We start from the raw sequence: 12,116 nt of genomic DNA on the forward strand, positions 1-12,116 counted from the left end.
AGTGTCTACCCGAGAAATCAATCAATCAAAAATATCAGAATGTACATTGCTTTTCATCGATTGATAGTTAAATTACAACTGTTATTTTCATCTTTTCGTAATTTTTCCGACACTGTAAACCGTCCTTGATTCCAAAACGTGTGTGCGAGAAAAAAAAAAAAAAAAAAAAAGATATCGCAATTTAATTTATACAGTGGAACGAAGAACTGTGCAACGGTGTAATTTAGTTGTAATAAAATTCTATAAAATACTCTACGCATATGTTTCAAAGAAAAAAATGTTACGATCTTTTTCAGTTCAATAATTTCATTCCTATTTACCGGTTGCACAATATCCGTTCTCTGTACGCTGAGAAAGTGTATAATCATAATCGTCATACCGTACAAATGTCTGTAAAAATAATTTAACATCGTTTCATATAATAACAATATCACCTTATGACTCGATAATTTCAGCTCTCTCATACTTATTATTCCTCTCCGACAAATTATTGTGACTAGAGTGGCGCGTATATAATGAGCGAGATTGAGTTGTGTACGAAAAGTAAGGACCAATAAAAAAAGAAAAAAAAAAAAAATAAATAAATAAAAATAAGAAATACGAAAGTACGTATAAAGAAATTTATTCTTTTCCCACCTTTTAGTTCCCCGAACGTATACGTATACCTATATATACCTGCCTACATAATTGTTAATCAACTCGCTGCAGCCGTTACGGCTGATCTCTTTTTCTTGTTCGTATTTTTCGTCATTTTTTTGTTTTTTTATTCTCTATACAACGAAATTGCCGCAAGGCATGTAACGCGAAGAGGCGCGTTATTATATACAACGTGTTGTATGATGAAATGCAAAAATTAGCCGTCTAATTGTGAGAGATGCTTTCGGCAGGCACTCGCTGGAATATTAGGTACGTATACGTGCGTGAATTCATGTGTCAGGAATGAAGCAGCTCTCCATAGGTGCGTATAATGACGTATACAAGTACTCGAAAACCACTTGAAAACGCGCACATGGAGTTTGGCGTTACTCGACTCGAGCTGTTCATATACCGCTACGTCTAATAAGTCAGTAATTGTTCATATATTCACGATCATCGTTATCATGATTTTCGTAATGAATTTACATCGATCTCGCGTATATTTTTTGTCGGTGATCGCGCAGACTTCCCATAATAATTTGAGCAAATGTGCTATAATTGCTGGTCGTAATAATCGATTTAAAACCCGTTAATATTCTCCGCGATCGGCATATTTATATCTACCCACCGGTATCGGTGTGAAAAAGTCTCGAGGAACCGGGCTTTTTCAATTAAAACTTCAATGTTGGTCAACCAGTCGATAAATTTTCGATATCTCCGCCGGACCAGTGATCGGGAATATCGCGATCCGGTCTACCTTTAACACCTTTAACACTTTTAACACTTTTTAACAATCGTTTACCGCAGCCCGATTCCTCCGCAGCCGAGCTCCGAGAGAAAGTTTGTTATTAACTCTCTACCGATCGACGCGGATGCTGCAGATGGATGATTGCCTACTCGGAGAATGTAATTTGGCGGCATGATCGATTATCGTTACTTTTTATTCGTTTTTGAAAAATTTCGTTTCCACTTTTTTTGTTTATCTTTAAACCAATTCCAGAACTCGCAACGCATATATAAGTTTGTGTTTGATCCTGGCGAATTGAGATTATAAGATTAAATGTTCCGAATCGGGTCGATCCAACAAACTGCCAGTGCAATTATTTTCCGGAAAGTTTTAACAAGCGGTTTCGTAAAAAGATGTTTGTAGGATAGGTGGTGGTGAAAATCGATAATCAAAAATATAACGTCGTTGAAATGATACGTAGAAGTGGTATTATTGTTATTGAATCTGAATATTTTTTAAATTATTAGAATTAATCAAATGTAAGCATAGCTTGATGATACAAGAGGAAACCGGAGATTGATAACTATATGGAATGATACCTTTTTACATCTTTTTCCACATGAGTCTTATTTCAACAGAAGTTTAAGTGCGAATTCTTTCTACGTGAGAAAATATATTATTATCATAATATCCGCGATCCGAATTATAAAAATACGGTATCAACGTCGAAAGCTATAGAATCGATAGAACACGAAAAATCATAGTTTTGGAACAGTAAAACCCCAAGAAACCGATTCAGGGTGTTCGAATAACGCGGCGAAGAAGAAGGAGGAGGAGGAGAAGACAAAAGTCGACCTTTTCCGTTTCCACCTACCTTTTTTCGCCATTGTCCCATTAGAATAAATGTAAAGTAAGTAGTCCTCGCGCAGAGAGTAAGTAAGTCAGTGATCCCGCACCCCTGCAGCCTGCAGCCACCTAGCGCATTCATGGGGTATTAAATCTGACTGTGAACCGGGCAGGCGATGGGGGCGAATGTAGGGGGCTGCCGCATTTACATGACATGAATATAATGGAGAGGGTTGAGACACGAAGCGTGCGCCGCTACCTGTTGAGCGACTCCGGCGCTCCTGCAGCCTCGGATCCACTGACCTAGGAATTAGGGGGTCGTGGGATCTCGCCGCCCTTCCCGGGGCCCATTTGTCGGGATGACTCCTCGGGCCCCTCCTTGTGCCCCGGTAATACCGTACCGTTGATTTTCAGGCCGTGAAAGCGAGACGCTTTCTTTCAAGAGGGTCTCAAAGTCGCACGTTGAGTGTTTGGCGAATTAATACGAGGCTGAAGTTGATTAGTGTACTGAGAGAAATTTTTAGTTCCGGTTACCGCCCGGTCCTTGACTATTTTCATTTTTTACCACAATCGAAAAATATAGTTCTAGGTAGAAAATGAAAATTAGTTTTCTAGCTGTTACCGGAAGTCTAGTATCCGTTACTATTCTTTCTCGTTACTATATTTTCTTGCAACTGTTGCGAAAATTTAATGCTCGTGCAAGAATAAATTGACGTTAATGCCTTGTTTAACTAGAAAAGTGGAGTAAACCGAACAAACTGATTTTGCGTTGCAATTACCAAAAAAGGATCGACGATAGCGCAAAACGTTTACGCGTACCTCGTTTTTCCTAATTCTAACAATACTCAAACAGGTTTTTTTGACGATACCTGTTTTACTAAATTTTTCTAGTTACTGTGACAAATGAAATTTTTCTCAATGTAACTACGTTGATATATCAAAATTGTGAAAAAAATGAATATTCCGGACTTTTAGAATACCTAAAGAAGTTAAATTTACTGAATCTAAGTTTGTTCATGCTGGATTTTAACAGTTTACTAAATTTCAAGTGATCTTAAAGCTGCAAAATAAAAACTTTTTCCAAAGATGCATATCATTGGAGTAACGTTACAAACTTCGGACTGATATGTTAATCACATATCTGAGAGATACGAAGAGCTCTTTGAAAATATAAGAATTAAAAATTATGTGATTGTACAGATGGATAGAATATTTATTTATCCATGACAATGTTGGATGATATTACAAAGCGCAATCAAGAACAGAAAAACAATATACATGTGCATGGCAGAGATAGAATTTGGGTGAAAAGATTTTGAAAAAGAAAAAGTGAAACGTTAGAAGAAAAAAAAGGGAGCGACATCCGCAATGAAATATTACTCAACATCAGTCTGAGACTTGGTCTGAAAATAAAAATGTAAAAGACACATATATCGATGCTTCGTTTTAAGTCGATTCGAAATCCTTGAAAATCTAGTAAATTTGTTCTGATTGTTTTATTCGGAGGATTATTTTCTAACGATACACTGAAACATTTTGGTTTTTATAGTGTCAGCTTCGTTGAATGTTCAATGTTACAGCATAATTGGACCAATATGAACAACAAATTTTGAATTGATCAGCTACTGAAGAATAGAATTTGTTGCAGTCAATTGTCGAAAATAGTCTTTTGAATGGAATGAGGCATGAAAGGATCAAATTCAATGAATCCATTACATTATCAACAAGTTCAAAGCAATTTGGAATCAAGTATCGATATCAAAGCTTATCGATTTCTTTTACGTTTTGAGATATCTTTATGGCTTTAGTAGAAATTATCAATATTTGTCAGACCAACTTTTCCAATTGCAATATTTTCAATTTTCCAAAAATTTACTACACAAATAAAATAGTCGAACATCTGTTAATGCACATTTATTACTCAAATATTTTACGATCGAAACCGTGCTAAATGCGTCAATTCATTTATTACATGAATGCCGAAAAGTTACCAAAAATTGATGTTCCGATTGCTCATTTTTTGAGACTACATTTTTCAGAGTGACGAGGGTTGATCGACTCTCAATATTGATCATCGCATGAAAAACTTAAACCTGTGGCATCTTTTTGCCGCAATAGTAATTACAAAACTGCGAAGATACGCGAAGACGTAATTGAGGACTGAGGTGATCACAGTAAATCAGACCCGAGCAAAGACCATTAAACAAATTTGAGCGAAGCCACCGAAGAAACTCCGCCCTACAAGAAACTCGTTTTAAACTTTCTCCCCTCGTCCCAGCACCTCCAAAATTATATGCATTGTATTTCCTCGCAGCCAATGATATTTCGGAGTAAATACGGTGCACGGAAAAAAGCGACAATGGGAAGAAAAAAAAAAAAACATTGTTATCAGGCTTGAAATTTGTCGATGTGACATTTTTTTTCTCGACTTTATTCCGCGTTAAACTCGATTGACAGGACTTGAAAACGATCGATTCTCACCCTTTTTCGAATACATATTGAGCATATTGAGGAGCGAAAAAAGGGGCCGGGATTCATCGTTCAAAGGCGTCGTTATTCAAATCGTCAACCGAAGGGATAAAAACCTGGCACGATAGCGTATACACACATACATAAATCTATAAATATGTATTATAGCGATGACGGTTACTCGCGGATGAATATCTTCAATATTCTAAAACATAGAATATTAAGGCATATGTGGTTCACCACATATTTCGGACCTGTCATTTTTCTCGCTCGAACGCTTATGAATATTTAGAAGACTCGAGCGTACCTACTAAACCTACTCAGGTATGTCTATTAGTCAAAGATGCTTTTAAACGATTTCTTCCTCTTTTTTCCCCGTCATCCCCCCCCCCCCCCCCCCCCCCCCCAGCTCGTCTCGGTGACGGTTATTCTCCATTAACAGACATCTGCTGACTGTTGAGCCGCAGCGGAATAGAGAAAATAAAACATCTACGTCGTAGAAAATTACGAAGAAACACATTTGTCATCGCAATCTATGTGACATTCAAGATTACAGCTACGGAATTTACAAGGAAATGCATTTTCCCATCTATCAGGTCAATACTTGTGATCCTATTTCCACGAGTACATTTGCTGCATAATTTCCATGGTTGCCGAGGCTCGAAAACCACGTTAATGCACAACCTTTCTAACCGATGGGTCGACAAGATAAGGCAGAGAAGCAAAGCTGCGCCGCCAACTTCTGCAAAGATTAGAACGGAAATCCGTGCTGTCTCCGATTTCCAATTTCGCGAAACGTAAACAGGTGCATATAATACCTGATATATATATATGTATTAGGTACGTAAAGGGGAGACTAGTTTGCTCCACGTATAAACTCGCGTCGAGGACGTTGAAATATTCAGCTTCATTTCCGCAGCATTGAAACAGTTTAAATTGATCGAGATAAAGAAACTTGTTGAAGCAAAATTGTCGAATTTATACGGAATTTGAAAATTTTAAATATTCGTAGCGAAAAAACAAGTAAATAACAATAACTGACGAAAATTCTGCTAGTGGGAGAGAATTTTTCTACCCACCAGCTGGACGTTCCGTTGATTACTATTTTTATTATATCTATTCTAGTGCGGAAGTCACGCTTTAAGTGCGGCTAAGCGTCTCTTTCCGACTCTCGTGCCGAGAGCATCATCTCCTCAACCGAGTTTCCTTTAGGCTTTGAGATTTCATTTCATCGAAATGTTCCAGACACAACCTGGCCGGAAGTGAGTCTCGACAAACACTCGAGAGATTTCCACGTGTTTTGTCGTTTTCATCGGAGGCTGATTGGCCTTTCGGCCGAAGAAAATTTCTCGTTGAGTAATAAATTCCGGTACGGGTACGGCGTTATTAAGATGAATCCGATCTTTCCTCTCTGCTCCGAATCACAGATTTGCGTGTCTCGATACATCAACAGCGTAAGAATTCGTTCTTCCGATTCTTCGTCAAAAACGACGACGATCCGCGCTGTTTGGATCCGAAGGAGGAGGCGAAAGAAAAAGTGTCAGGATTCCATCACGCCGAAACTACGACGTTCAATTAAATTTATGCCGCGTTCACTCGCGTTAATCCCCTCAGGGTATATTCCTAAGTTACTGCATTAAATCCCACGTTATTTCGTGATAAATTTTTCGGTTCTCTAACGAGCTCGTTCTGGCTACCTTCTACATCTAACTATCAAACTATCTATCCATCTATCTATCTATCCTGCACCTGCATGGAGATGGGTAAGAAAAAGTTGAGTATATTTCGAAAGAAATTGAGAGGCTTTGTATCAACGAGATTATATTTGACGGTCTTAAGCTCACGTCGTTTCGAATGTTTTATATCGCGGAAAATGTTCCGCATTATATTAAAACCTCATTCCCATTTTTCTCCCTGTTTTTACATTCGTTAAAAAATTTCTATACCCGTCCCGATTCCCAGGTTCAATTTCTCTGTCCACTGTGAGAGTGCAAAAATAAAAAAAATTAAAATTAAAAAAAAAACACGTGTCTCCAGGTAAAAACAAATCACCTCAATCACAAATTATCGATTACAATGGACGATAGATCTCAATCACTGCCTGTTGTGTTTTACTTCACTCTATTTTCTCGTCTACCGATTTGACCCTGAAAAGTTTTCGAGGGTGGATGTTGGTGATTAAACCTCGACTGGCTGATCCATGTCTGAATCGTTGTTACCGTCGAATCGTCATTCGGCGAGCATAAGTTTCGTCCGTAGGCCGATAAATAGCAAAGTTGCCTTGCGTGCAGAATGAGGACGGAAAACTTGAAACTTTTCTGGACGAATTTAAGCTGCAAGCTCGGCATCAGGCACGGTTAGATCCCTGAATCCTGCGCGAGGGATTGTAGGAAACTAATTACTCGTCCTGCTGTACCCGATACAGCTTGTGGAAATTATTCACCAAGTAGCCGTGCAGGATATATATATATATATATATATATATATATATATATATATATATATATATATATATATATATATATATATATATATATATATATATATATATATATATATATATATATTATATCTTTTATCTATTATATATATATATGTCTCGATCTCGTTCTCTCGACGTTTCAATGTGCAAAAAGATTCCGGGAACAGCCTGAAATACGATCTCTTTTTCCTCTCCTCGATCCGCGGCGGCTAATCAGCTTCCGGAAAAGTAAACATAATTGAGGTCCACTATTTCCTTTGGATCACCGCTGCCATTCATTTCATTCGTTTCTTCAATTCCACGCCCTCGCGTTTCGTTAAAGAAAACATAATGCGTTCCGATGCTCGGTTTCATTCGGTCGATCCTCCTAATTATTGGTGCATCGATTATACCGGCTTACATAAATCTTGTCCGCATGGTCTCGATAATCGATTCAACAAATTGGTCTTTCGTTGCTCGATGTTATCGCAAAACCGTCGATTTTTTTCACACCCGAAATCCTCTTCCATTAGAAATTATCAATATCTCTGAAACTGGAAGGTTTGGGTTTAGATTCGTACATGGTTGGGCGAGGAAAGCAGGTTTGGTTCGAGTTCGGTTTAGTTGAACAGTTATACCGTGCTATGTTGCTATAGGACAACAGTTCCTACTGAAAGGAGGATCCGAAACCGCGTCAAAGGTAGGATTATGAATTCTATACCAGAGGGCATGAATTCATGCAAATCCCTTTGACGGTGTAACTATCTTGCAGAGGGAATGCGTACAGGCAGTTAGGTGTATCGAAACCGCTCATAGACTTCAAGATCTGTGAATTCTGGCCGAAACTGCAGTTCCACGTACTTAACGTCACGTTAAAGTAGTTGAGGGATAAAATACAGAGAGCGCACAGTTCGCCGGTTGGTCCATGTCGCAAAGGAGACATGTTCAGCTGAATACAGTAGGTATATTATGCGTCTGCATCCTCCTTCTCTTCGGGTGTGCATTTTAATCTGAGTTGGACAGCGTCACAGGAACAGAACTCCTGCAAAGGTATAACGTAACTCCGGCAGGCTCACTTATGTCCCGTATTAAGTTACGTCTGCGCATACAATTCAACGTCGCGTGTTCGTGCAACCGTCAAGCTACGAGCGAAGACCGTGCCGAATCTAATCCCGGTTCTGTAGCTACTCGCTGTTCGATATCCTTACTTCAAATTCCCAGATTTTATCATCAATGATTTGAAATTCAAACTAGTCCCAGGGTCAACGGATTAAATTCGCAATAAATATATATATATACGAATTTTGTCTCAATTACAGGACTTTGAATGCGAATCAAAGAATTCATGGAACCATTTTCAAGCCACGCTTTGTTCGATCCTCCAATTTTGCTTTTCAATATCAACCTTGAAATTCCGGAGATGTTTTCGATCTTCGGATAATTTCCACGTCATATATTCGTTATTAGCTCCAAGTGTTGATCATGTATGTGTATATACATATATTTCAACCCTTGTAGCGCTTCGTCGTGGAATAATAAACAGGGCGAATATTGCGTGAAGGCAACTTTCGGTCATGTCATCGCCGGAAGAAACTCATCGTCTGACCTCCGAGCTAAAAATTATAATCGATTAGACAAAGTGATTAGCACCCCGTTGCTATATTGAAACATTAATTCATCAGTCTAATTTTCGCAGTATTGCAAAAGAAGGATCAAGAAAAAATCAGATCCTTATTCCAGGCGATATCAGGACGAGTTTAATTTTGAAGTACCACTAACCGCAGGCGCTTAATAAACCAGCGTACGTACGTAATTGCAAATTGTTGTGTACTAAACACCGAGGCTTCCGAGTCGATGGAAATTCCGTAACTTCCTGTGTAATTTTAATTAGCCCAGTCAGCCGTGGGTTTGAAAATCTACGAGAGTGGGTGACGGCTGGACGAGGACAGTGATGGAAAGAAACGGAGGTGCAGCGTTACAGGTATTGTTTACGCAGTTCGTTGGCGCTGCGGAGGAAGCACAGAGGCAGGCAGACGGATGGGCAAACGAAAAGAGAAGCCCGTTATTAAGCCAATACTCGGAATGAAATGAAATAAAACGAACCGGCAGCCGGTTGTTCCGTCTCTCTCTCTCTTTCTCTTTCACTCCTCCTCTTTCTCGCTCCTCATCTCCCACCCGCTGCTACCTCTCTCCTCTCTCTTATTATACTTTACATCTCAAAGGGTGCCTGGTAACAAGTCGTACAGCACCACGGACGCTCCGATAGCATTAACTTGTCCCTCGACTTGTCCCTCCCTGGGTCAGGTACATGCAATGCCTGCGCATTCGCATTTCGATCTCTGTTTTGCAAATGAGGGATAACTTTCCTGACGCTTCAAACGCGGGATGATAACGTATTTTTTTTTGTTTTTTTATGGCGTTAACGAGGATCGTAGTTATCGCGTGTTAATCTGTCGTTCTAAAGTGAAGTTTTCTGACCATTTCAGGGAAAACATTTCGATTGAATGGACTGTACTAAAGGTACAAATTTTGACTATAACCGGTAATTTGGCGTTTGCTGATGTAGCTAGATCCCGCAGCGATTATATCCGCAATTCGAGGGTGTGAAGTGATAATTAGAAAGGAAAAGCGTTCGAGAATGAGATTTAGATCGGGAATCAATGAGATCGCCCATTCCAACTAGAGATTATCAGTACAGTATAATGTGTGCTTATCGGCGGTGTCGAAGATGCCGGAAGTTCGAGGGATTTGAAGCCAGAGGTGAGCGTGATTCAGTCGATATAACACGAGGGCAACAAACGATGTAATGAAAATAGTTACTTGGCTGAGCAGAAGAAGTCATTAACGATTTCACACTGACTGCGATACTCTCTTTTCATTGGACGGACTATTGACCTCGTGAGATTATCGATGATTCGTTTTTTAAAATCAAAATAAAAGCACACGGAGTCATTCTGAAAGACTATTGAAATCCAATAAATGTCAAGATCAGTTCGAAATTGGATTACTTCGAAAAAATCTGTAAGGCTGAAGTTGGTAACGTTGTACTAACTTTACACGTTTAGAATTGTCTCGGAATTAGTGTACTACTATAACGAAGAGAACATGCTCATATTTTGAAAAGCCAACCGCTTGAAAGTCATTCTAAAATTGCACAAATAATAAAATAATAACACACAGTAACGAACTTTTTCTCTGATGTTTCGTTACGTCAACGTTACTAACGTCAGCCTGGTGAAAAATTAGTAGTACATGTACAACGCTTGAAAGTGAACAGTAAAATGATTCTGTATTTAAATTCTGCGCGCAGTAAAAAAGTGATATATGCAACAGGGCCATGAGTTTGAAATAGAAAACATGGGAATTTTTTTTTTTTTTTTACGGTGTTCGCGTTCGTGAATATCGATTTTGGATGTGATTAATGTTGATAACGTTGACGTGACGATGAATTCTCAGTTAAAATCGTTATTTCGCTATTGTAGGACGGTCTGAAATTCCTTAAACAGTATAACGAAGCGAAATACATTAAAAATACCAAAAATCCAACACCTCCGAAGCTTTCAATTTTTTTTTTTTCACTACTTCGTTACATTATACGTCAACGTTGCCGACCTGAACCTCATGACTTCGGAACAAGTGATTACAGTGACTCGAAACCACTTGTTACACCGTCAAGCGATAGTGATCGACCTCGGCTTCGACACTGGGACAGGTGAACAAAATTGTTCAAAGACACTGGCGAGCAGTTACTCGCGGAATGAAATATTACAAAATTGACTTACCTAGCGAAGAAAGCTGCCGCAGCACTGGCCTGAGCAGGAGTACCAGGAACACCGCTGACATTGTACGAGTACTTGGTCTCCTGATAGACCTGAAATACGTTCGGTTTCGGGTGCGCGGCACGGTGATTATAAAAATGTTTATTACGATCGTAGGCATTGCTGTCACTGTACTTGTCACTGTAAACAATTTTTCCCGATGTTTCGACGCCCGGTTTCGCGGGGGTGACGTTGTACCCTGGAAGGCTCTTCGCGTGGCTCTTCTCGTGGGCCGATGAAGGGGGCGGCTTGTCTATGCTGCCGTAGGACTTGAAGTCGTAGCCGGACTTGACCTCCCCGTAAAACTTGACGCCCCCTTCGACCTGCTTGGCCTTGATCATCGACTTCTCGTGAGGATTGTTCGACTTCTCACCGCACTTCACCACCGGGCCCAGTTCCGGCGTCCCCTTGAGGCCCACCTGGGTCTTCAACATCTCCGGCTTCGCGTCCTGCACCGTCACGAGCACCACGTCGACCGGCTGTTGCTGCTGCTGCTGCTGCTGATGCTGATGCTGCTGGTCTCCGAGGTCATCACTGCACTTGACCGTTTCGAAAGACGATTCAACCCTTGGACGCACGTCGCTCTGCTTTTGGGAAGGGCGCTGACGCGACGCTACCCGTCCTGCTTCGCGCGCGGTCGGCGTTACACTGGCGAGGAGAGGCACGCCTCCTGTCTCTGGTACCGGCGCCTGCTGCAATCCTCGGATCCCGATTCGACGTCGCCTTTCCTCCTACGATCGTCAACAAAAGACACATAACAACACGGCTCTGTGTACCAGAGACGGGGATTAAGCACCGCGGATTTTCTATTAGCGTAACGACGTCGCGGGGATATTTGACGGGTTGGAAATCGATAATTTGCGATTTATGGGGCTGCCCTCCTCGATTTCGACGTTGACGTTTGTATCTACAAATATCGAAGTCCGAGTATCTCAAAATCGAAAAAGAGCTCAACAGGCCCATTCTGTATAAAATTCTGAACAAAAAACACTGCGACACATTTTCATTTGACGCAGAAATATAACGAAATGGCATGAATTCTACGAATACACTATTGCGATTTCGTAGAATCAGTGCCATTTCTTTGTTTCTGCGGCAATTGAAAATTTATCGGAAAGTTTTATTGTTTAGAATTTTGCATAGAATGGGGCTTTTACGC

General features: G+C 40.2%; 1 protein-coding gene across 1 annotated transcript in view; it reads right to left on the bottom strand.

Moving 5' to 3' along the window:
• Nucleotides 1–12,116, bottom strand: part of LOC124179225 — a 309,079-nt gene that overhangs the window by 184,534 nt on the left and 112,429 nt on the right. The window contains exon 6 of the mRNA XM_046563427.1: nucleotides 10,922–11,688. Within this exon, the coding sequence (XP_046419383.1) occupies nucleotides 10,922–11,688 (767 nt within the window). The remainder of the gene's footprint in view (nucleotides 1–10,921; nucleotides 11,689–12,116) is intronic.

The sequence above is a fragment of the Neodiprion fabricii genome, chromosome 3 (genome assembly GCF_021155785.1).
Source record: "Neodiprion fabricii isolate iyNeoFabr1 chromosome 3, iyNeoFabr1.1, whole genome shotgun sequence".
Lineage (NCBI taxonomy): Eukaryota > Metazoa > Arthropoda > Insecta > Hymenoptera > Diprionidae > Neodiprion > Neodiprion fabricii.